General features: G+C 39.0%; 2 protein-coding genes across 2 annotated transcripts; one reads left to right on the top strand and one right to left on the bottom strand.

The window, feature by feature from the left end:
* Positions 1 to 1,711: 1,711 nt before the first annotated feature.
* On the top strand, positions 1,712 to 5,423 carry LOC113156700 (pyroglutamylated RF-amide peptide receptor). Its single transcript, XM_026351948.1, has 6 exons — positions 1,712 to 2,078; positions 2,932 to 3,090; positions 3,630 to 3,691; positions 3,918 to 4,153; positions 4,763 to 4,860; positions 5,026 to 5,423. The coding sequence occupies exons 1-6, from the start codon at positions 1,712 to 1,714 to the stop codon at positions 5,421 to 5,423; spliced, it is 1,320 nt and encodes a 439-aa protein (XP_026207733.1).
* Positions 5,424 to 6,879: 1,456 nt separating this feature from the next.
* polr3a (polymerase (RNA) III (DNA directed) polypeptide A) lies at positions 6,880 to 25,458 on the bottom strand. Its single transcript, XM_026351630.1, has 31 exons — positions 25,211 to 25,458; positions 24,628 to 24,763; positions 24,273 to 24,410; positions 23,633 to 23,804; positions 23,365 to 23,519; positions 22,820 to 23,059; positions 21,942 to 22,104; positions 21,472 to 21,608; positions 21,296 to 21,399; positions 21,071 to 21,212; positions 20,374 to 20,514; positions 20,185 to 20,254; positions 19,831 to 19,958; positions 19,604 to 19,742; positions 19,176 to 19,340; positions 18,830 to 19,002; positions 17,796 to 17,907; positions 16,627 to 16,745; positions 16,071 to 16,208; positions 15,165 to 15,335; positions 13,595 to 13,708; positions 12,274 to 12,360; positions 12,047 to 12,129; positions 11,247 to 11,417; positions 10,734 to 10,827; positions 10,477 to 10,569; positions 9,511 to 9,675; positions 8,835 to 8,999; positions 7,947 to 8,078; positions 7,720 to 7,852; positions 6,880 to 7,630 (listed from the first exon to the last, which is right to left on the bottom strand). Exons 1-31 carry the CDS (start codon positions 25,252 to 25,254, stop codon positions 7,482 to 7,484), a joined length of 4,173 nt encoding a protein of 1,390 aa, XP_026207415.1. The 5' UTR covers positions 25,255 to 25,458; the 3' UTR covers positions 6,880 to 7,481.
* Positions 25,459 to 26,531: the final 1,073 nt, after the last annotated feature.

Raw genomic sequence — 26,531 nt, 5'->3', positions numbered from 1 at the left:
TGAAATCCACTTTATGAAGTCACACTGGAGTTTGAACTCCATCCAGACTGGTCTGAGTGACACGATAGTTCATTAATGTGTTAAAAACAAAGAAAAATTGTTGCTTTAGTGCAAAAACGAACAGATTTGGACAGCTGAATAAAAATGAACTCACATTTCATATCTCAGAGGAAAGTGGATGAAAGTAAATTGCTCTTCACAAATCATGTTACAGCTTTTTGCATCAGACAGATTACGAGATGAAGTTTCCAGTCAGGTCTAATCTGAAAAATTAATACATCTTAAGATCTTTAAGATATTTTGGCAGTCTCTAAAAGCACATATACATATTTGGCGGTGCACACTGCATCTGAGAAATACATACTTTTTTTAATTTTATATTTTTATTTATTTTATTTTACCTTTATTTAACTAAATAAAACCCATTGAGATTGAGATCTGTTTTACAAGAGCGGCCAAGAGGTCAGCAGCACACGTTTTAATAAATGAATACAGTTATAAATACACATTATAAACCATGGTTTAGGTATTTTATACACCTTAAAACAATAATGTACAGTAGTTGAACAAGGTAAAAATTAAAAGACAGAAGCAATCTGTACTGAACGAAAGGCTTCAGGTGAAATAAGTAACGTAAGAAAAAGACATTACAGCACAGTGGACACACTAATAACAGCTGTAAATCAGTTTGAGCTCTTCTGTAGCTCCAATCATTTTCTGTTGCCTATCCAAAAAGGAAAGAGCCCAGTAATAGAGAGAGTGAGGAGGCTTCCAGCAGGTGACCATCTCCTCCAAAGCCATTAGATCAGCCAGCGGGACCCTTCTCTCACACTCATACAGACAAATCATTCAGCAGAGTCGTACACTGTCATACAAAGGAGATGTGAGAAGTGCAGCAGCTCCATCACTATGAGAGTGATGTCTATTGTCCTTCAAGTGCAGAGGTTTTAGTGCTTGGTGTAGCATCTGCGTAGCTATAACGATTAATTATTGCACATTAGGTATGCATTTGTTTAGACCTACGAATTGAGAGAGAGGGCAAATTACTATAGGAATACTCTGTCTCTTTTTTAGTTTCAAGAAAACATTCATGTAGGAGATTTAACTCTCAATGCTGAAGTCTGCTGTATTATTTAATAAAAACTTAATTTAATGAGTTAGTTGAAGCATGAACCATGTTCCCATGTAGTGATGTGCTTTGGAAATGAAAAGATGAGACATTTAAAGTTGAATTAACCTGAAAATAACAATAATCACACCTTTGCATTATGTTAATGAGAAAAGCTGTATCACTCTTGATTCCTGTATAATGTTTAAAAGGGTTTATCCTAAGGAATAAAAGCCTTTAATTTTGCTTTTAATTAGCAGCAATGTGTTCTTTCTGCAAAACGTACAGAAGCTCAATGAGTCTCCATGGAGTCTACGTCATGATGAGATTTGCATGTGTTTATTGCGTCTGACCACATTTGAGCAATAGGGCTGTAAATCAGACTGATGCAGCCTTTGACCACCTCGTTTCATTGGTCAGTCACCCCGGGGCTCCACACACAGTCACACGGACTGTGAGCGGGTGAGGAGGCAGCGCAGCAGCTGCAGCAGCGGGTGAGGAGGCAGCGCAGCATCCTCCCGACGCACATGTGGGTCAAAGAGGAGGCTTCAGCTCAGATGCTTTTCCACCTGGCTTCTGTCTGCAAGCAACTTCGCTTTCAGGATGGCAGCAGCCTCCACCGATTCGGGCCAGGGATCCACCAGGATAACTCCCGAAGTGCTGCAGGAGATGCTTCAGTACTACAACCTGAGCCGCAAGGAGTTTATCAACACTTACAACATCCAGCCGCTCGTCTACATCCCCGAGTTGCCGTACAGCGCCAAAGCCACCTTTGTCATCATGTACGCGGTCATTTTCGTCCTGGCTCTGGCTGGAAATAGTTTGGTCATCTACATAGTTGTGAAGAAGAGGACGATACAGACGGCGACGGATATTTTTATTTGCTCCCTGGCGGTCAGCGACCTGCTGATCACTTTCTTCTGCATCCCCTTCACTTTGCTGCAGAACATCTCGTCTCAGTGGTTCGGGGGTGAGTTTTCAAACAGAACTTCCTACTTTTCACGTCATAAATAAAGGATCAAGGCAGAAATCCTTTATTTAATAAAGCATAAAGCAAAAGAGCAAATAGCTTAATGTAAATTGTAATGATGCATGAAAAACTATGGAGCACAGTGATGATGAAATTACAACTTAAAGTGTGGGCTATGCATGACATAGAATTAGAGAGCACTGATCCCTTATGAATTACAAACATTACACATTGCAGAGAGAGAAAAACAATACAATGAGACTCTGCATTTGACTTCTCCTGAAAGAGAATGACACTAAAATGCATCATTACTATTATTGCATGCCCTCACTTTTGAAATGCCAGTGACTATGTCCAACTGTGACATCCAACGTTATTGCATCTGAAAAGGTTCACGGTTTTCAATTCTGTCCACCGGTTGGAGACCTGACATGTAGCAACTCTGCTACATGGTCTGAAAGCACAGCTCTCTGTCTCATTAAGTAGCTTTTCACATGAAATACGTGCCTGTTGGAGTGGATTTCATTATGTTCAGCAGTTTGAGTACACTTCATCAAAACGTAGCATATGGCTGACATTTAGTGAATCATAGCAATTGATGCCAGCTCAAAGCATGTGCTCCTGTAAAGAGGGGATCACAACAATTCCAGGATGAATCAGTGTAGATTTAACCGTGCACACTTTGGCCTGGATTTCATTAGCTGTGAATTGTTTTGTTGTGTCATTTCAATTACAACCCCACAGGAAGATGAAGAGGACGAGGGGAAGCTCGCCTCTGCTTCGCGTCACCGGTCGAACAAGAAGTGACGTGCACTTTAACTGATTGTTTGATCCGTTTTGGTTTTTCCTGCAGGGGTTCTGGTTTGCAAGACAGTTCCTTTCGTACAGACTACAGCCATAGTGACAGGCATCCTCACAATGACCTGCATTGCCATTGAGAGATACCAGGGGATTGTCTTCCCTCTGAAAATGAGGAGGCAATACTCATCCAAGAGAGCATACAAGATGCTAGGTACTCTTTCTTTGTAAGAGAGTCTTATTATGTGTTTAGGAGTGGATGTCTTTGTGGGTTCAATTAAACACATGTGCTGTAAGCAAGTTGAAGGTTTAGAAATAGTCCCAAGACATTTTCCATAGTAAGATTTTCTATATATATATATACAGTATATTAGACTTAGATTATACTTAGATTATCCCCACATGCACTAATGGGTTAGTAAGTGCGGATATTTTAGGTTAGAAATGAGCAAAAAAGCACCTAAATCATGTTTGATCCGGTGAATAACTGTTAGCATGCTGTTAATCAGAGTGCTGTGGTCTTACACAAACAAGGAAATGCTGAGGAACCAAGCTGAGACTCCACATGATTGACAGTTTGTTAATTACACAAAAGAGGAATTTAATTGTGCAGCTGCTTTGACTAGTGTTTGCCATTATTCTTAAGCTCCGTGAATTCAAATGAGTGTTTATCAAACCATGTTCTGTTTTCTAGTTGAACCACGACTTTTATCTACAGATTCTATCTGTTTGTTACATATCTGCACCCTGCAGGGCTTGTATGGATTGCCTCGGTGATAGTGGGTTCACCGATGCTGTTTGTTCAACAGCTAGAGGTGAGTTGTGCCCTTCAAAGCAAAATGCATTTTATTAGCCTCCTTCAGCCGTAACTGCAAAGCAACATCACACTCGCATCGTACAGCGGAAATACATAAAGGTGATTATTTACAATGTGTGTGAATTATATGTGGCAAACGTCCACCTACAGTCAGTCAGAGCTACTTTATCTGTCTTCTTGATTGCTCTTCCAGGACTAAAAGCGTTTGTTCCTCCATCTCTCAGGTGAAGTACGACTTCCTGTATGATCACTACCATGTGTGCTGTCAAGAGAGTTGGCGCTCTCTGACTCACAGGCAGGCGTACACCACCTTCATCATGGTGGCTCTTTTCCTGCTCCCTTTGGCAGCCATGCTGTTCCTCTACACACGCATTGGCATCGAGTTGTGGATCCGCAAGAGGGTGGGTGACTCCTCGGTTCTCAACACCATGAACCACAGGGAGATCAGTAAGATCTCAAGGTAGGTTCACATAAATTTTCATTTTTTTAAACGTTTTTCTGCTTAATTTAGTTAAATAAGTCATCACTAAAATGTGAGTTTATGTTGCTGCTTTCGCGTTCATCTGTCCAAAGGTCCTATTTTCTCTGCACTCCCCTTGAATTGAGTTAAAAACATACATATGACATGATTTTTCCCACAACTACAATCAAAGCCAGTTGTGCTTGGCTGAAACCAGTGGAGCTCTACAAGGTGGAGAATCAGAAATCCTGTGTTTTCTTTGCTGGAAACAATAAGCAGCGTTAGAGTCATGACAAAATGTGTTGCTTTAAGCTGTCTCTGCATCAGCAGAGCATGTCTTCACTCTCCCCAGGCAAACAGTGGGAGATAGGACTGCAGTACCGGGAGCTGGCCTTTGCAAATTGGGTATAACAAGGGGAAAATAGCTGTAGTCCATTCGGGTGTGTGACTGCCAGGTGTCGTGATATTTATATATATTTATATATTTATATTCATGCTGACTCACAGCTGTAGTGCAGTGACACGCTGTAATGGAGAGTGCCATCGTTAATGTCCTATCCTATCGTGCAATAAGTCAACATATCATTTTTGTTTTTTTCCCTTCTACAGGAAAAAGAAAAGAGCTGTTAAAATGATGATCACCATTGTTCTTCTATTCACCATTTGCTGGGCACCATTCCACACAGTCCACATGCTGTTTGAGTACTGTAAGTATTAATGGATGCATTAAAGGGTCTGAATTAATTCTAATGCGAAATGGAAATAGGAACTACGTCTTGGTTTAGCTTAAGTGCATATTGCTACTCATTTAAAGTGTCAGTGTAGCTCATTGGAGTGAGTTATGAGCTTTTTGTCTGTGTGTACATTTCCAGATGACCTGGAGAAGAAATATGACGGAGTGACACTGAACATGATCATCGCCATTGTTCAGGCCATCGGGTTCTTTAACAGCTTCAACAACCCCATCGTGTATGCCTTCATGAACGAGAACTTCAAGAAGAGCTGCGTCTCGACCCTCTCTCACTGCATCCGAAACCCCAACCAGCAGGGCGGTGCCGTGGCGGCGCCCAAACTCAGCGTGCAGTTCATCAAACCCCAGAGCAGAGAGGCTTTCCTAGAGTCAGACGAGGGCAACAGCTCGAAGCAGCACTCGGCAGAGAAAGGCCCTTCAACGTCGTCTCATGGAGAGAGTTCCCTGGAAATAATAGGGGAAAAAATCTCGACCATCCAAACAGAGCTCCCTGCAAACAGCTCCTCTCAAGTCAAATGAGATGGAAGCAGCTCACAGTGCAGGTGCTCAACTGTTGAACTTGACCCTCTTGTTTGCCTTCATTCAGGGGCACTTGACACTTGCAGCCGCAGGTGCTCCTATGTGATTTCAAGTCTCACTGTTGCAGTCCAAACACTTTAATACCCAGCAGTTTGAAAACATACTTCTCTGGTGGCAGGAGTTAGAGCATATTTCCCTCGTTCTGTTCAGGAGTACAGCGGAAAAAAATGAATGAAGGAACTCCAAAAAGAGGCAGTTGTAATATAATTACTGCTCTGGGAGCAGTCGGGACCAGTGGGCAGACACTCCGATCGTTTCTGTTGGCTTGTTTCTGAAATCGTCAGGAAATCCCGGCGTCCCCCAGTGAGACGCTGATCATCCCAAATGAACACAAACTGTCACCACTGAGGAACAGAACTGTAAATTGGGATGAAAATAACTTAAGAGGACAGTGAACTTTACAAACTCATGCTTTTAGCAGCAAAGGCAACCAAGGATGATGCTTTGACTTTCATTGTGCTGCTAAATTTGCATTAAATTCCGCTATTCAGCATGAAACATAGTTCACCTCAGATTCTTTCCATAACATAATTCAATTGGCACAAACTGCTTTGCTGTTCAGCCCGTCAGACTTAATGCTTTTAAAATCCTTGAAAGATCAGAGACGACCTCTTCATAAAAATCCACTTCGATGATGAAACACCTCCCACTGTCAAAAGATCAACCACTGCTTCGCACTTTCTGTTCAGTTATAATTGTATTATTTTATGTAATGTGTCCTCTGGCATCACACGTACACATACATATGCAGGGATATGTTTCACTATAGATGTGTTTGCTTAATGGTGCTGTGGAATATTTTGTGATGTCAGTGTCTGAACGTGACTTATGTAAATTTTTCCATTTTGCATGTATATTTAATGTTCTTTATATATCATGCAATAAGCTTGATAATGGCAGCTTGGCATTTATTCTGTGCAGAATTTTAATACGTTTTATTGACAATCAAATGAGTCATTTAAAATACATAGACGTTGTCGATTTTCTTTTTCAATGCAGATCACTGGACCATAATGCTTTTTTTCTCTGTCGCTCACAGATAAGAGCAAGTGTTTACATCCAATTTAAAACCGTCTATCACAACTGTTTCTTTACACTGGGTGAAATTGGGTGAAAAATTAAATAATTCGTAAATGTTTTGGAATTCAAAACTACTGAACAAAGAGGCAAATGGGAGACATCTGTTCTTAATCATTTGCTAAAATGTGTTTCAGCACGTTACATTTGTTACTTGGGGGAAACAAATTTGATACAGTATTCAGGTGTGTTCTGAAGAACAAATTCAAAGTGTGGCGACATGATGCAACTAGAGATGTCCAGAGAATCAAATATATTATAATTCATCCTCTGAGGACTATGAATGTGTGTAACGAATCAGAAGACAAGAAGGTAGTAGTATTTTCTTATCATTTATTTATTACATTATATACAGTATTAGATGAATATTCCTCAAACAGGATTGATACTTTGATGTTTTAAAAAAACAATGATTTTACAATATAATGCAAAATGAAGCCAAATGAGAGCAGTTTCAATATACTTCATGATTAAGAAGTAATCTTTCTTTCATCTGCTGCACACTTGTTTAACTGGGTTATGTGATGTTGTTTTATACATACAAAACACTGAATTCACATAGTGTTCTGTGCCCTGACAGTACATTGAGGGAACTTAAGATTATGCAACACTTTGATAACAGAGGAAATACTGTTTTACAAACCCCAGAAAAGTAGTACAAGTGTTTAAAGCATCTAATATTTCCTATTTCCTAAGTATTCTCTTCATGAAATTAATTCAAAACAATGTAAACAAAGTAACGTCATTCTCTCTTTCATGCGAACAATTTCATTGTAAAATGAAATGCGTTATGACATCAACAAAAGCATCAAGTCAAAAACACCAAACCTTAAATTATCTGACATGTTAGCAGGCACTTGTTATTATGAGATCTGTCAAGACAGCAGCTTCACAACATCCCTGCTGTTTCTTTCCTCCATACTATGTGATCAGAGGTAAATGAAAGTCTGCGTTGTCAAAGAGAAGAGGTCTTTTGAGTGGAGAGGGATCCTTGTCAGCCTTGTGTAGAAGTTTAAACAGTCCTGTTCCGATATTCATGGGAATCCCCATAATGATGCACTCAGACACGCCTGAAACAGCAACACAGCAAATATTACGGCTCAGTTAAGTCATAAAGAGTGAAATTCAATGTCTTTACAGATGTGGAGTATCAGGTTACCGCAGACAGAGTCCTTTTGTCCAAAATAGGCAGCGTCGAACAGATGATCAGCTGTTTTCTCGAAGGAAGCCAACATGAGGACGCTCTCCTTCATTTTGGCTAAGCCAAACCTGGTGATTCCCAGTATCTCACCCTTTATGGACATAAGATGGTGTGGCCTCAGGTAAAATACTTTTAATAAAAAAAAAAAACACTTATTATTGCATATCAAGGTTTTACAGTTTTACCTTATATGACATGAGATCTGCAAGAAGCATGACATGCCGCCGGTCAATGCTCATTCCATGGTTCACCATGGTGTACTGAATCTCGTTGATGATGGTGGACCTAGCAGCCTCAATACCCAAGGTCCTCTCAACCTAGAAACATACACATTTTATTCATATTATTCATAAACTCCGGCAATGTACACAACTGTGAATGTGTTTTTCCTATGCCCATGCATAATGAGCTACCAGCTTCCACTGATGAAAAATATGATTTTTAACACTGAGGCTTGGACACTGTATGAAGGTCGCGCTTTGAAATGAGGAAGATAAAATTGAGTGTAAACATGGTTGCACATTTAATGCAGCAGCAGCGATAATAAGGATTCTATCACCGCCACTCTCCAACGTAATTTACTGTTCTTTAATGTGAGCAAAGCCACTGACACAAAGCGTGTGTCATGTGCGGCAAACCTTGCAGTAGAATTTAACATCTAAACCAATTCCAGCCATAATGTAAATCAACGCATCTTTTAAACAAGTACAAAACACTGCTCGTTTATAAGGTTCGGAGTTACTGCACGGCTCATGAATTAAATGTGCACATGGAGCAAGCTAGCATATGCACGTCTAAATGTATTCCTTATCACATCATCCATTAAAAATAATGCATTGTAATAAAGAAACCTACTGTGTGGACTGAATCTCGCTTTAATTACCTAGGCCTGAATTTATTCATAGGTTTATGTGTGAAGGTGATTCATCCAGGCCAACCTGCAGAGCACAGCTGTCATTGGAGTCAGTTCAGCATCAAATTTCATGTGACTGATGCGACATATGTAGGCAGACGTAGGACCAAAATAATCCAAGCTAAAACACCACTGGCTTTAAATAGTCCTCGACTCATACCTCATATGTGTTGTTTGAAGTGGTCCTGCTTCCATTCACTCCATGCGTTGCCATGACAGCTCTCAAGTTGTCCCCCTCCACCAGGAGTTTGTACTTGTTCTTGCCGCTCTGTTCGTCAATGTGAATGACAGCTCGGGCAACTTCAGGAATTCCTTGAACCACCACCTTCGAGAAATGAGAAGAGTTAAAAAATAAACTAGAGGTTTACTTTTCCTTTAGGGCACAGCGACTGGTGTTTGTTTTAAAATTCAAATTTAAAGCACATAAGAGATTCAAGGAAAAAAGAGGAGACGTACTGAGGCAACACATTTGAAATTTTTTTTGCATGTTTCCCATTGTATATAATGTTTGACAAGCGTGCTGCACATTCATTACAAACACTGTATTTATGTATATCAAGAACAGATCAATCAAACCAGAGATTGTAAAGCTACTGCTCAGACACGGAAAGTAACAAATCAAGTCATCCATTACTAATGGGTTTGTAAATTCACTATGTAGAATATATTATATTTTAGAGATCATGTTGCTACGTAAATGTTTAATAGAAAGTGTAATGTTGAGAGACCTCCTATAACTGGAAGACTTTATAGTGAGACTGACAACGGAGACTAAGTGTGGATACACAACTTATTATTTTATAAAAGACAACTATAGTTAAACACCAGATTCTCACCTTAGGAAGTTCCTCTTTTAAAGACTGCAGCACATAGTACATGGAGCTTTTGCTGTTCTCTCGTGGAGATACACACACCACTGCCTCGCCGTGCACAGCAATGTCTCCAGGTTTCACTCGCAGCTTAGACATGCAGATGGAGTAACGTACCGTTTCTGCATTTACCTGAGGGACAAACAAATCAGAGGCAAAGCTCCAACTCTTCTTCTTACTGTACCACGCAACAGGAAAGCACATTTCTATTATGTAGCACATCATAGCTGATCAAAGAGCACTGCAAGAGAGTGCTGCATCTAGAGTTATTAAAGAAATGGGACATATCCTTTGCGTGTGTTGCATTATGTGGTGGACTTAAAGGTTTTATTGATGGCAGGTTATTTAACTGTAGTCCAGGATAAGGCATATGAAAAGCTTTTTCTTTTGCCCAAACATTTTGAAAATTCAATTGTAACCTTGGCAACGTAATCAAACAAAACACTATTACAAAACACTACCCAGCCCCTTTTAAAACGTCTTTGAAATCCTACAATAAAGCGAAACCGTGTAGCTTTTGACTAACAGGTGGCAATTACAGGATAATGTCAGGATAGGTTTGATTGCCCTTCTTTTTCAAGAGTGCCCGTTGCTTTAAAGAAAAAGTTTGTCAAAGCTCACAGATAACAACAATATGTTTAAGTTGTAGAATTAGTGATACAGACATGAGAACAGTTTTCATCCTGTCATCCATCTCTGAGCAAGAGAGAGTTGAGAGAATTACCCTAAGCTTCAAACTCTGAGATCACTATAGGTACCTGTCAAGTGCTAAAATGTTTCATCCATAAAAAGACCAGAGTACATCGTAGTCACCGAGTTAATTGCTGATAAAAAGAAGTCTGATGGGTTGTCAGACAGACATTTGTAACTCTTAGCAGGTGGTCTGTACTATATACAATATTAGCGTCATTTTCACAGTGTGGCAGTATTTACCTCCAGTCGCAGCAGCCTTATTCTCTCCAACGACAGTTTCACCAGGATGAAGCAGTCATCTGGTAGAAAAACTTCTTCAATGTACTCAGAAATCTGTAGAGGACAGGAAGAGACCCTGGCTATCTTAAATCTCCCAACACCAACGTGTTAGCATTATCCGTCAGTAATACTCTTATCGCACTGATTTGATTAAAAAAAAAATGAAATAAAAAGAATAAATAAATAAATAAAAAGTTGCTGTGTGCAGGTTGCAATACCTCTCCCAGAAGAGTTTTCTCAATCCTCCCCTTCACCAGCCTGGCAAAGTCAGCATCATCTTCCACATCCAAATTAGCAGTGATTATAGGGGTGCTGAGTGGTTAGAGAATTATTTAAACATATTAGAGATGTATTCATTGCAATGACACAGACAGACAATTTCTGTTGCCCAGCAGAGCTCATTCTCCTCAATGCATTAATTTAGCTTCTAAGGAATGGACCATTATGCACCAGAGGAAGTGGCATAGGCTATTTGCTGCAAAACTCAGACATGCAGTACTGTCCAGCTTCAAATGTCAAAGAGGGGAGTGCTCAGATTCATCTAATGAGGAAGTAGTTTTAAATGAGCTCTTGTTCCTTCAGGTAGCAATAAAATCCTGTGCCTTTCACAGGAATCAAGACAAAGCATATAGCTACCTTTGGGGATGAAAGGATCAAACTTTTTTTTCCCCTCTTCATCTATTAAATGACAGGCAGCACAAAAGAAACATCTCTGTAATTACAGATCATACCTGATGTTCTTGGAGGCATTGATAATCTCTTTGATACGAGGCACCCCCAGAGTGATATTCATGGATGCTACACCGGCAAAGTGGAAAGTTTTCAGGGTCATCTGAGTACCAGGCTCTCCGATGCTCTGGGCACACAGGGCACCTACTGCTGAGCCTGGCTCCATCTGGGCTCTGCACAAGTACACATTCACAATAAGAAACTCAGCTTTCATCACAGAGACAAATAACTGGAGCTTGGCAGTTATCACACAAAATTATCATAATCCCAACAGGCTTCAGTATAAAAGAGTGTCCATGTGGGAACAAAACAAGCCAGTCACTGGATTCAAATCACAAACAGCTGATTAAAGAGAATATTTTATAAAAATCTGGAAGCCATTTCCAGCACCAACAGACTGTTTTGAGCCAAGCTAGTGGCTTCAGAGCTATCAATGTTGATCAGTACTTTGACTAAAATACTATTTGACAGATTACTATTAAATTGTGTCCAACTATTTAAACTTCTGTAACTTCCAAAACTCACAATCTGACATTCATGGACCAGGCATATGGAGTTTGAAATCCTCTCTACCCTTTCCTAATGCAAAGTGGTCAGTTGACATTTCACAGTATTGATTTGCCAACATAACATCTGGAACATGATCAACAGCTCATTTCATTTGTTTCCTGATTTTTTCGTGGATGATTTTTTATGTCCACCTGCAGGGATCAATAAACTACCTTCTGAGTTTTGTTTTTTTAAAAGCTACTGCTGTGCTGGAAACGGTTAATAAAAGCAATTGAGGACATCAGCTTTGTACCTCATATATTTGTCTCTGCAGGTTTCAAGAAATTTCTCCAGCTGGGTGGGGGTAATGCGGTCCAGCTGATAGAGAACCTTTGGCTGAAATAAAAAGTACATAGAGAAACTTTGTCATTTTAGTCAAAAATGAAATTTTTTTTGCATTTAAAATTAAATCTACAACACAAAGTGTGCAAAAAGTGAAGGGGTCAGAATACTTTCACAAGCATTCAGCACAGTGTCTACCTCGCTGGTGCCATTGTCGTTGATGCCATACTTGTCTCTGGTCTTCTTGATCCTTTCTGAGACACTTTTAATAAACTTCTTTATCTCCTGTAGTTAAGGGAAGAGAAGAATAAACAGAGGCTAAGGCCAAAGGCTCATTAACAAGTATCAGAACAAAAACATGAGCAAGCCCTACAGGCTTTTATGAATGACACACTCATGCAGTTAAAAACGGGTTAAAACAGATTTGGTGTAGCAAACCCAGCCTCACAGTAAAACTTATTGAGCAATCTCTTAAACAGTCAGCAGAGTTTTAAACTGAGCTGTCAAGATATCAATGTGTTAATTTAAACACACTATGTCTGGCTGTTTTATATAAAGAGTGCAACAATGGTATTACTAAAGAAATAGTTAATTTATTCCCAGTCTCACTGCAACACAATTCTCATTACAGTTACAACACAATCCAGCATGCCTGTTCACTATACCTCCATGTACTTCTCTGAGCCTGTGTCAGTTAACTCCTTTGTAACAGAGAGAAAGGTTTATACTGTATTACTTCCAGCACAACAACTGGCTTTGTGTTCATGTAACAACAGTATTTCTCTGTAATTTAATCATTTACATCCAGGGCAGTTATTTTAGATTAACTGCCATGTTAATCTAAAATCATCGTAACATGCTGTCAAAATGTAATAAAGCCATATAGTGAGTCAAAGGATAACCTTTAAATTATGTTTTTGCTTTGGATGTGGTTTGTGGTAATGGGTGTGTTACGACCACAGGAGGTGTAATTGTTCTTCCGCTACAAAACCAGGAAAAATGTTGCTGCACCATTAGTGCACAAATTATCACAAAGTATCTGGGGAAAAACTAAAATAACACATGAATATACATACCGTAGCAACGTTTCATATTATTAAGGCTCCACAATCTTCTTTAAGCTTATTAAGCTATACACTTTTGCACTTTATCAGTGTTCTGCTATATCCTACAAAACATTTTTTCAGCTTAAAAGAATAATGTTGGCAATTTATCTGAATGTGATACCATGAATATCACAGTGAGATAAATCTTATTAGACTATTTTACTCTGCGCTGCACATCTTCTGCAGATTTATGCATTTTACAAATATTTGAAGAACCTTAATAACAAGCATTAACCACTTCACCTTGAGAATTAAAGCTATTTTCACAGGCAGACCGACAGACTGTCTGTACAACTTCCTGCATTCACACAATGGACATCCAATGAAGTGCAGAACACTCCTGATATGTGTTTTTCTGAATAAAACAAAAAAAAAATTCATAGGTTTCATCGAGAGCACTGTACTGACATTACCTCTAAGAAGTTGTCTCTGCAGCACAAGAAGTCAGCTCGCTTCATAATTACATCTGCAGTGAGGACCAGCTCATTCTGACTGAGTGCAGGCTCGTCTGGACACGTGTAAACCGCCTGAGGAGAATGACGGCATTCAGAAAGGAGATAACTGATGTAAACACAGGATAATCACTCACTTACTAAATGAATCTGCCTTAAAGTTAATTATCCACAGACAGGTAACAAGCAGACACACACACATACACACAGTAACAAGTGTTTATTTCCAGCTGTGATCAATATAATTTATTATTCTGTTATTGTATTATAGGCAATGTGTGAAGCACCGAATTATCATGGGATACAAAATGTGCAATTTTAGAAAAAAACCCTACAAGCAGGAAAATAGATTTTCCAACACAGCTCATCATCTCTGGGATCAATCATCAATGTAAACATGCCACTGCTATAAACTGCTAATCAAACAGAATAACAAGAAACAGCAGATGGAGCTACAATCTGCTTTAAATTATCATTATAAAAGTTTCAGTTTACAGCAGTGATCATTTATTTTTATTTTCTCAGCTCACAAACAGAACTAAGGAGGTTGTCTTGCTGTTTGTTTACTGGTCTCTATTTGGGTCAGATTAGCACTTTAAGGCATCAACAAATTGAATTACGTCAACTGTCAAAATAATCATCCAAATTCATGCAGAGAAAAATCCATTTTACCTTCCTGTAATTTCATCAAATTACATGTGGTCTTACTTGACGCATGACTCATTAGTAAATAATGCATTTCAACTATTCAGCTTTGTTATGCATTAGCACAAGGAGCTTCTCTTGCTTATTAGATGCCTCTCTGGCTAGCAGCAGGCTTCTCGCAGTGGGAAAATTTTTGCACTATGGTTTGTCTCCCAGAGCAACTGATTATAATGGGATGGCACACATTTAAAGGCTTCAGCTGACGTACATTCAACAAGTGGAATCTAAGGTTATTTGCTATTTTTCTTTGTTTTTGGAGGACTACTGACACATCTCGTCTCATCTCACATTTAATTAGAGCTGAAACACTAAAGATGTTACCTGAGAAAACAAAAAAGATATAGTTTAATATATTCATTGTTTACATAAATGCATAGAATTGTTGTTATTTATTTTTTTTATATCAACTTTTCTCTTTTCTTTCCTATTAATTCAGCCTGGTCACAAACTGTGCCGATTAATTTTTAAGGTTTATTTATCAAATCAAGAGGGAAATTTTCTGACTAAGAGAAGTCACTTGCCACCTCTTAATTTTTCATTTCTTTTTTTCCCCCCTTTTAAAACATGGAAAGGTAAGAGATTAAACATTAGCATACCCAATACTAAACAGTGTGGAGTGTACATGTCTTGTCGGTGAAACTTAGAGACAATTACTAGACCATTACTAAAGTGGAATGTGACAGCAATAACAAGAGGGATGGCATAGGAATGACAGAGATGAAGTATCTGTCTGATAGTGTATTTCCAGGTACGTGTCATTGTGAATGTGTCTTAAATGTATCTGAAAACTGAAAAAGCTGTTACCATTATCTGATTTAAAACTCACCCTGATATTGTCCAGGACTCTTTTAAACTCCAGTGGTTCATCCTTTCCCTCCATTGCAGCAGGGTCCAAACCATCACCACCGTAAATAAACTGAATGATGTCGCCAGTGGAGCTGCGTACCGTCAGATCATACTGTGAGCACAAATCCTCCAGAGACTTCACCAGTCGCCTCTGTCCAATCACAGACAGAAACAAGTAACAGTCAGGTGAGACACAAACAAACAAAAAAAAAACAATCTGCACTGATCTGAAAATACACATCTGAAATGAAAAAATGTCCCTGTGTTCAAACTTATGTATATTTATTTTGCATGTCTCTAAGTAGCACTAAAATGATAAAGTAATTAGTTTAATTACATCATTAAAATGTTGATGATCCACTGTTCATTTAATTACTGTAACACTGACACACATTAACTCATTCCAGCTCTTCAGATATGATAAAATTCAGTGTTTCATTTTCATTTGGACATTTTGTTTTGTTTGTTTTTTTTAATTAAGAAGATCACCTTGGCCTCTGGGAATTTGTGATATGCTTTTCGCTGCTAGATTAAAAGATTCAATATCTTTTTTCAATATAATAAAGAAATAATTGCTACAAGAGGGTAAAAAAAAAAAAAAACTATGAATGTGTTGGTACTGTTGTCTGTCAACAAACAATAATACTGTTTATAATAATGTTCGCCTGAATGTGAATTATGAAATAGTGGATCAAAGCCTGTTAAACGCAAAGTATTATGCTACTAATTTAACAGATTTTAGCTAAATCAAACTGTGTAAATGCACACCGAATTTACTAGAGATGAGACAGAACACTGAAAGGACACTGCAGATGGGAGATGCACACTTTCATTCAGCCACATCATAATGTCAATAGGAATAATGGGAAAAATCCTCAAGCAATACCTGCATGTATCCAGTCTCTGCAGTTTTCACAGCGGTGTCTACTAGACCCTCTCTCCCAGCCATGGTGTGGAAGAAGAACTCTGTGGGTGTTAGGCCAGAATAGAAGCTGTTGGCCACAAAACCTTTAGCAGCAGGCAGCTGTAGAAAAAAAAAACATTAAGGTGTAAGGGAGGGCTTTTGAGATTTTAGAAATGTGTGAAACATGGCTGCTGTTGTGTGTTATTATCCCATTCTTCTATGTTCAATCCTTAAAGAAATAACAACGATCTCCATTGACTTCTGATTTAGCCAATCAGGTGCTAGGGCTCACATGAGGAACGGATGAAAATAATCAATGGCAATGCATTTTGGACCCGAGTTTGTGTGTGAGACATGGATGGGGCACATCATGTTTACAATAATAATAATAATAATCAAAAATCAATAACTGAAGAAAAACAGGAGGCACTGGCCTTATAGCATGTCCAAGAGCTTATACCAACAAACAAGTACAGTGTGTACAATTTCTGTGAGGTAAAGATAGCAAATTTATTACAATACATTAACTGGATCTTACTTTTGAATGCTTTTCAAAGTGGGGGAGGGAGCGATTCTCAAAACCATCAGGTACTCGAGACCCACTTATAGCCTGCTGGCCCACACAGGCAATCATCTGAGAGATATTAATAAAGGATCCTGTGTGTATACAGAAAGAGACAGACACATACTAAATAAAATCATAAGAAAAATACTGTATTTTAAGTTAAGTAAGATTTTTAGCTTTTATTGACAGTGATGGTAGAGTCAGACAGGAAACAGGGAAAAGGAAGGACACACACTGATATCAAACAATGTATGCTGTAGTTAAGTCAAATCTTTTGAGTTTCTCTGGGTTTTGGATTGTTGGCTCGACAAAAGAAGAAATTTAAAGTTGTGACCTTAAGCTCACAGATCACAAGTGTAGGGCAGGAAAGAAAAAAAAACAACACATTAATCGCCAGTAAAAATAACTGGTATTTGCGGCCACAGCAATGGAAGATATATTATAGGTGAGTAGTTGAGTTTTCTGTGCTTAACTACCAGCTATTCCAGCTTGATTCTGTCACAACTTTTTTCCTTATTCTTCTTTTTATACAGCTGACAATGACATTTTGTGTACACTTTACCTTGATAATAATTATATCCCAAACTTTCTACAATACACTAAAGCAAAAGTGATGAGCTGTTCTCTTTCAAACATTTTTACAGAGGAACACTCGTTATCAGAGGACAGAGATTAAAAGTTCTCATCTTGCTTTGGGAGACACTCATGAGAACTGAGGCTACAAGATAACTAATCTCAAGTTTTGTTTTCTTAATAGAAAAAGTCGGTCTGCTACATTGTGCTTGCTCAGCCCAACTGATCTCTCCAGACAGTTGTACTCAAACTTTCTGAGAGAAAGTTTCTTCTTTTTCAACTCGAGTGTCTACGCCTTATACCTTGTAAGTGATGCTACACCATGGGCTTGTGTACGGGAGAAAACAGCTATGCCTCTCCATACACTAATATAACCTGAGATACACCTAAGCTTCTTTTCCACAACAGGAACCCATTAACCTGTAAACAGGACCTTCCTATAACCTGAGCTTGTAGGCCAAATGGAATCCAGCCAGAGATCCAATTTTCATACTGATTCAACAAAAATAGTTGTTATGTAAGAAAATAATGGAACCAAAAGGATTTTATCATTACCTGGGTTAGCTTACCTTTGGAACCACAAAGAGCCATGATCAGAGGGCTGTTGCTCTTGTCGAGCTCCCTGAGGCAAGCACTGCCAGCTCGGTCTCTGATAACGGACAACTCTCTCAGAATAAGAGCCTGTTGAAAAACACAAAATGAAACAGTACTGGTGGCTGACATATACTAAGCAAAGGTCAAACCACACAGGCAAAAACTCTTTTCTTTGCAAGGGTTTCAGTCCAGAGCAACTTTGAGGCGCATATTAATACATGACCTTATCTGCGACCCCTTTTTAATACCCTGTGCATAAGAGAAGAAGATAAAAGCTTAAAGTAAAGCATGAATTCTACAGACAACCATCGTTAAACAACACTGTGTGAAGTATCTACATAATCACACTGATTGATGTGAAATGAAGAAAGAAAAACTGAAAAACAAAAACCAGGACATTAACTATTAATTTGTTTGACCTGTAGACTGACCACTAAGCGATTTAAGTGTACGCTCCAGTGATGCCTCCATTGCTGCTGTGGTGCAATCAAACATAATACAGTTTCACACCCTGTGTGGACTGATAATGATCAAAACAACTGTCTCAAATTGTTAACGGTACAAATTAAAGTATCATTTTTGCCAGACCACAAATGTGCTGTGCAGCAATTAGCCCCCCCCCACCAGCAGGACTTTCCAGAAACAACTGCTTCTTCTAATTTTTTATATTATTAAACAGCAGTAGAATCAAGTAAAAATCTACTTTCTTTGTGGCATTTCTAATATCAGCCAGCCTGAGTCAGCTGCTGCTGAGACTGCACTTGGAAGCTCACCAACCAATTTAAATTCATTCTCATAACCATTTAACTGTTCTTTCTGTAGCACAATTCTTACTTGAAAACAGCATCTGGTCTCCTTTGAATTTTCAGTGAAACTGTCACTTACTGCACATCAGGGGATGGAGTGTGTCAGTCGTAAATAGCTGTTAATTAACTGAATAGCTTAAATGTGATTTAGTGGGCATGTGGCTGATATACAAAGAATGTAGATTATATGCTGTCACGCCTACCTCCAGAGTTTCCTCTGCCGTGCACCCTGGTTGCTGCTGCAATTTTCCTGTCTGCAGAGCTTCAATGTAATCATCACACTTCTTGTAGCCGTCATCCAGCAGGTCCTGTTTGGCCTTGAGCAGACCCTGGCCTGGGGTCACATCACCAATGCCAATGGAAAAGCCCCGGTTGGCTGAAAATTTGAGAATATAAAAAGATACATTCAATATTAGTATAGACTATCCAGTATGCAAAATTGTTACCGCCTTTTTGAACCAAATATTTAAAATGAATACTATACTATTATAATATAAATAATTAAAATTAGTGTCACTATTCCATAGTAACTGTTCACTATGAACCTACAGAGGTACACCGGAGCAAGTCTTGCCAAGCGAGACATGGCGTTAGCAGCCTCTAGTTGTCCCCAGTCTCTCAGCAGGATGTAGAAGATGTTGTTCTTGGAGCCAGATCCCAAAGTGCCCTTATCCATGCTACCACACATCAGCTCACTGTTGTGGATCGCTACAACTGGGAATGTGACCGGAGAAGAATTGATGCCATTAGGTCTCAGAATGGAAAGATGACCAAGGTAAATCAAACAGCACAGTGCTCATGTGGAGGCACCTGGTTCTGGTACTAAGAGATTGTCTTACTATGTAGTTTTGTTTATGAAATTAAATGTTTTTACATATGTGCTCAGGTTTCTACTGAATTACAATGACAACATTAATCCGACAACAAAACATTTCCATTTAGTACGTATAATTGTCATTTTTACACAAGAAACTTACATGAGTCGTTGTGACAGAGGTCCTCTCCCTTGCCACAATACTGTTTGCCCTTGGTGCGGAGATTGGCCTTGACTTGACATTCGTTGCTCGGTTTCAAAATAAGGCTGAAGATCTGTTTGCCCGTCCACAGAGCCATGGGCTGACGGAAACACAGAAAAAATATTAGTGGCAGCTCACAAACGTAATGGTGTAGTGAGTTTTGTAACAGTCTCAGCAGAGTAGAGTACCTTTACAATAGCTGGATGAGGGAGACAGATCCTTATTTTGTCATCTTTGCCCACTAGGATTGATGCAACTATCTGACAGGCTTTCGATCTGTCGAAGAAGGTGTCCTTTAGTGTCAAAAGGTACGCCCCTAAGAGGTAGAAAAGTGTTAGAGAGTTAATGGGAAAGAAATATATTGTCCATTACCTAGTTACTATGGTTAAACATGGTTATCACTTTCTTATACCATTAGTTTTCCTTTTCCCAAATATGTGAACGTACTGTAAATATAAGTTTTCTCTTTGATCAATCATAAGCAATAGTCTCCCTGTAACTGAGAACACTGGGAACTGGCTGCTACACATCACAGCACTGACCTGTCAGAAAGTCCTGAATAGCAGCAATCAGAGGTTCGCCATTCCTTGGAGTGACAAGATTAGCTTTTGTCTGAAAGAAGATAATAATTTGTGTCAAGCTGCAATCAACCTCTGAAGCAATGCAATTCCCAGAGACAGCTTTCCGATTCAGGATGTCCGCAGTGAGACGTGTGTTGTAATGATACATACCCCCATCAGGATCAGAGCTTCAGCTTTGGCTTCTTCAGTTTGAGGTAGGTGGAGGTTCATTTCATCACCGTCAAAGTCGGCATTGTACGGGGTGCACACACACTCGTTGAACCGAAACGTCCTGTGAGGCTTGACTCTGGCCTGTTCATTAGAGAGTAGTAGAAATTGATGTTCTGCATAACGAGCAACTAATCCAACACTTTGTATACAATCAGGATACAAACAGGTTTAAATATCAGGTGTTACAGCCATGTTCCTTTACACTCTGCAATATTAAACTTGTTTACTTTGGTTTCCTTACACAGATGTAAGCAGTGTTACATTCAACAAATATTAACTATGTACTTTGTTCTAATCCAACATACACCTGACAATAATTTGTGCCTTATTTGCGTATGATACAGTTCTTTCTGTTTGGTACAATAATTAACAGCATTAATAACAACAGGTTTTAGACAAGCTCATCAGATTAAAGTAGTGATCTTTGAACAGTTTTTGCAAGTAATAATGACAAGCTGCTGTAAGTGTAAGAATAGAAAAAAAAAAAAAAAAACAAGTCAACACAACTCCCACAACTACGTGGCCTTTGCTGACACACCTGTCGGTTTGAAACTAATTACAAATGTTCAGCACATTCAGTCTTGTCTCTACTCTAGTTTTACTAAAGCAAGAAGTTACATTTTAAGCAAAAACTCACAATGTGGGCCATGATGCTGAGTTTGTGCAGAGAGGGTTGTCGATTAAAAAGGACAATGTCTCCGTCTATAAGGTGCCTTTCCACTATATCACCAAACCGTAGCTCCTGAGCAATCTTCTCACGGTTTCCATACTTCAAAAACCTGTGAGAGAGAGAGAGAGACAAGTCATCTTTAGTTGTCAAACACATGAAGTTTTAATTCGTGCTATAGGTTGCTGTTCCCACCTTTTTATTTGTGTTAGGCGATTCTGGATAAAGTTAGCTCCGGGGTGAACATCTGGACCATTACGAACGAGTTTTCTCATTAGCTCCAGGTTTGCTTTGTTCACCTATAACACAGTAGCGCATTTAGATGACTTCAGTTCTTGCACGGAAATATTTTACGGTATAGCGAGCCTTACCCTTTCTGGATATGTCAGGATTTTGGCCACATGCACAGGGACAGCCACCTCATCAATCCTCAAGTTAGGATCAGGAGAAATCACAGTTCTACCAGAGAAGTCGACTCTCTTCCCTGAGAGGTTTCCTCTGAATCGACCTGAGTTATCACAGTAAATAAATCATTCAGTTGGCTACAAATGCTTTGTTTTTAGACAGATAAATCAAGTGATGTCACAGCTCAGAGAGAGCAACCATACTTGAGATGATGATTTTTAAAGGCCAAAATAGAAACAATACTCTCACTGTCTTGTTCACAAGTAGTTGTTCATCTAATACTCAGTATTTGTAGAGGTTTTTTTTATAAATTAACTTCAAGTTAAGGCAAGTTTATTTTTGAAGCACCTCTCAACAACAAGGCAATTCAAAGTGCTCTACGCAGAAGACATAAGGGCATGGCCATGTCATGTAGTGAATTATGTCCACACTATACCTTGCTTCCCCTTGAGTCTCTGCACAAAGCCTCTGGTCCATTTCTTAGGTGCCATGTTGAGCGGGATGCCAGACAGCTCACTGTTGATGTAAAGAGCACACTGCAGTTGGAGGAAGTCCCAGTCCTCCATGATCATCTGGGTTTTCGCCCCTGTCATACGATGCTGGATGATCAAAAGAAAAAGAAAAAAGCTTGTTAATATGTTGTATATTTTGTTAAAACAAAATAAGGCAGCTGGTACCTGCATTTCACATACACTGCCTGCTCAAAAAAAAGTCACCACCTAGATTTTACCAAGCAAATAGGTAAGAGCCTCCTATTGGATAATTACTGTATGGGTGATTATATTTCAGCTGCCAACAAGTTATTTACTCTTCACTGAGGCGGTGAGTAGCTTCTCATTTTGCATCCTATGGTTGTGGAAAAGATGTTAATCTGTTTCAGAAGGGTCAAATTATTGGCATGATTCAAGCAAAGAAAATAAAGAAAATATCTAAAGAGAAACTACTAAAACTGTCCAATGGAAGAAGGTCATGTGGTCTGATGAGTCTGACGAGTGATGGGAGCATAAGAAGAGAGGGAGGTGAAGCGATGCACTCTTCATGCCTAGTGCCTACTGTACAAGCCTGTGGGGGCAGTGCTATGATCTGGGACGGGCAGTGTATGTTACAAGTCTATATTTAAATTCCTTTTCAAAAGAATTTGAAATTATGTTTTCCTTTGCTAATGGGTAATGATATTAACAACCTTAAACCAGTCAGACCACTGCAACACAAGTATTTAAATTAAGTCTGTGTGTCAGTGTAAGGTTTATCGTCTTCAAAATTCATGCCCAACTTAATTTTTAATGTAACTAACGATCAACAAGAGATACCAACCTTTTTGATGACATCATTGAGGAAGATTATTTCTGTCAGCTTCATCGTGAGGTCATCCTCATTGGTGCCTGACTTCAGGTCGCTCACTACAGAGGGTCGTATGCAGAGAGGAGGGACCAGGAGTCGGGTGAGAATGAGGTCTGCAGGCTTCCCCGCCTCAGGATTCATCAGCAGCAGCGGGATGTCTTCTTGAGGAATCCTCCTGAACAAGTTCAGCACCACCAGTGGGTTCAGGTTCTCCTGGAAAACAAATTATCATAATGGCAAAGTGGTAAAAAAAAACAAAAACAAAAGATATGTACGGGGTTTCTACCTACAGCAAAATCGTATTTGGAATTTTCTAATAGTAACCCTGTTTTTGTACAAAACCCTCACTGAGATCAATCAATCACTTTTGGGTCTTGATACAACCTGTTGAAGCCAACTTTAAACACACTCAAGCTTAAATACTAAGGTTTAGGCCTAGGGGTGGATCATCACTTGCCATCCTATGGTGACATTAAATGTTACCACTTGCGCAGTGAGAATAAGTGTAAAATGTTCACCTGTGCTCTGGTCAGCAGAGGCTCTATCACTTTGTTGTGCTCGATGGCGATATCAAAGGACTGCAGGAAATCTGATACAAAAGGATCCACCACCTTTTTGGTTGTTTTATACTTCTCATGGATGATCTTAAGCAGGCCACACTTTTTCACAGGTCCTTTGAAGTAAAAGATATAGAAATCACATTATTTCATTTTGCATCGTGATTTTTGGCACAGAAAGTCTCTGCTAAGAAACAGATATCACAATAGCAAAAGTCTTGGGTCTCACCATTGAAAGCTGAACAATTCAGACAAAGTGTCCTTTTGCGGCATTTGTCAGAGATCTTCTTCTTCAAGCCTCGTTTCTGGAGATAGGCCAGGTTAGGCCTTTTCAAGTAGTCTCTGAACTGCAGTTTCTCCTCTTTCGTCAGCATTATGCTTGAACACGTCTTGCAAATCATCTGAATATATGATGAAATGTCATATTAAAATAAAGAAACTAAATCAAATACACTTATTTTTAACAAATGAAGGTCAAGTCAGGAACACACTGTGCTAAAATATAAACATAAAGGAGACAATGTTTGTTTTACAAGAAAGACATCAGTTTTTAAATGTGATACTCTGGTGACACCTAAGGGACAAATGTAAATTGTGCTGGCTGAATTACCAATGAAAGTATCTTGCTCAAATTAAATTACAATCATTATTAATGCATGCTTGAACTTGTACAGTGAAGAGCAGGAGTCTTGTAACTCAAGTTTGATATCCATACATACTGGTTATACATTGCATCTGCCAATCCCTGGTGCAAGGTTTGAGTTCATTCTCATGCTTTGCATTTACATTATATCTTTACAATAGTATGTAAAATGTAAGATCTGTTATCATATGCACACCATATAGTCTAATAATCACTTAAGACTTGCCTGTAAGATTCCTATGGTGGCCTTGAAATAGCCAACATGAAAACATGGCAGTTCGAGATCGAGATAGCCATAATGTCCCAAACAATCTGCCAGATTCTTCCCACATGTTAAACATGGTCTGTCTTTCTCACTGGTACCCTACGGGAAAATGAGATAAGAAGAACATGTATGTAGCATGAGGACTGATCACAGTAAAGTATTTCATATCTGGAATAGGGGGTATCACACATTATAACATCCAAGAAATTGAAAATAAAACTACTCTACGAGATTTGAATTAAAGGTGACAGGAACGTCTCTTCTGCCACCGCTAATACCACTCAAAAGGTTTTGTTTTTATATTTCTGTGTCATACCATACGGTGGTCCAACACTCCATAGGGTAGTGGATTGTGTTTGGTGTCTTGGCTGTACAGGTTTTTACTGACCACCTGGATGTGGGCCTGCTGGCGCATCTGCTCAGCAGATTTCATCCCAAAGCAGATGTGGCTTCTGTGATCAAACAGTAAAGAAAAATATATATATTACAAGTTCAACATGTCAAAAAAAATAATACAACTGCATTGTAGTCTAGCATCAACTGCATATTCCTATTGATATGATACCTTTAGCAATGATAAGGAATGAGGACCTATTATTAAAAGTCTGATTTTATCAAGTCTTATTTGATCCTAACTAATATGCAAATTTACAAACCATACAACATAAAGCGCAACTGTCACGTTTTGCTCTATTTTTCCCATAACTTTCTGTATAATAGCGCCTAATGTTAGCGTGTGTGTGCGTATGTGAAAACTAAAAGGTAGCCAACGTTACCATGACTGAATTATCTTAATAAATACTAAGTTAATAAACAAGTTGTTTATATTAAACTTAATGTAAAGTGACTGACGATGGCTAACCGGCGAGCTAACATGCTAATAACGTCCATATACTCACATTTTTTTAGCCACATCTGTCTCTCTGAACTGCTCCTTCACCATTTTGGCAGCTTCTCCTACAACAACACAACAACGTTGACTGTTATTTTCTTCTCATCCCAACAAACTGTGTAGCTGGAGCACGCTGTCACTTCACTTTCCCATGTTGTGGAGATGCTAGCAGCCCGCAGCACGCAGTGTGTTGATAGCATGGGAGCCACGGCGGCGCTGCCTTCACGGTTACTCGGTAATCAAGAACCCCTCGGTGGTGCTATAGTTGAAGGGAACGTTGGGCGTTTGGGAAGCACTGGAGAAAAGTCGTGCAGTGTATACACCCGATGTGGTGTATCACCTGATTTTAAGTGTTATCTGCTGGTGAGACCCAAGAACGTATCTATACCAAGCAGACGATGTTATGTTTTAGAAAATCCGAGTCACCAACGTAGACCTGAAAGCAGCACACGGCCATGCTCAACAACAGCAAATATGCGAGGCAGCGGAAGTGAATCTGATCAGTGTCAAGTCAGTGCTGACCCCTATCGACGGAAATCTGTAATAACGTCAAAGGGATTTGGTTCACTGAGCTTGAACCATGTACTAATAATATATTTTAATACTCAAAATAGTCAGCATTATCTCTCAAAAAAAGAACAGTGTGCCACTTTGGAATATTTTCTTAATTGCTTTAAGAACAGATTAATACAGCTTGTGTGTTTTCCAAGTTGGAACATACATTGAGTAACAATGCTGCTGTTAAGTAATATTACATTGGAGTATATCAGCTTAGTGTAGCCATGTTTGCTTTTTCTTTCTATTGTCACGTAAAGACATATTTAATAGGTTGATTTTTTTTTTGTTGCAACTCAGGAAACTCCAGTTCTGTTCTTTCATTTAACCTATATCTAGGCACAGTTCTAACAAGAAAGAGCAGAAATGTCCTTTTCAACCTCATTACAAGTGACATCCTGACTTGCTGACTCAATGTTTGGAGTAACCTTTTGCTTAAACGTGCATCCTTGTGCTTCAAGACTGCTGCCATCTGCTCCATGACAGAGCACTCTTAAATGTTTTTGTAAGTGATCACAAGCTAAGGTTTCTAAATTAACTCTTGGCAAAAGGTCAGTAGAAGTAAGACAGTTTATTTATTACTGTGTATTATTGTTTATGCTTTAAAATAAGAGCTTGGAAGCAACATGTATAAATAAAAAGATGAATAAAAACTTAACAATGCATATTAGCTTTAAAAGTAATGGTACCTCCTTTCTTGGCCTGGTGGGTGGCCTAGTGGTGGGCAGCCTGGTGGTGGGCAGCCTGGTGGGCGGCCTCATGGCTTAATCAGC

The sequence above is a fragment of the Anabas testudineus genome, chromosome 19, assembly GCF_900324465.2.
Source record: "Anabas testudineus chromosome 19, fAnaTes1.2, whole genome shotgun sequence".
NCBI classification, from domain to species: Eukaryota; Metazoa; Chordata; class Actinopteri; order Anabantiformes; family Anabantidae; genus Anabas; species Anabas testudineus.
This window is presented reverse-complemented; position numbering and strand designations above follow the sequence as displayed.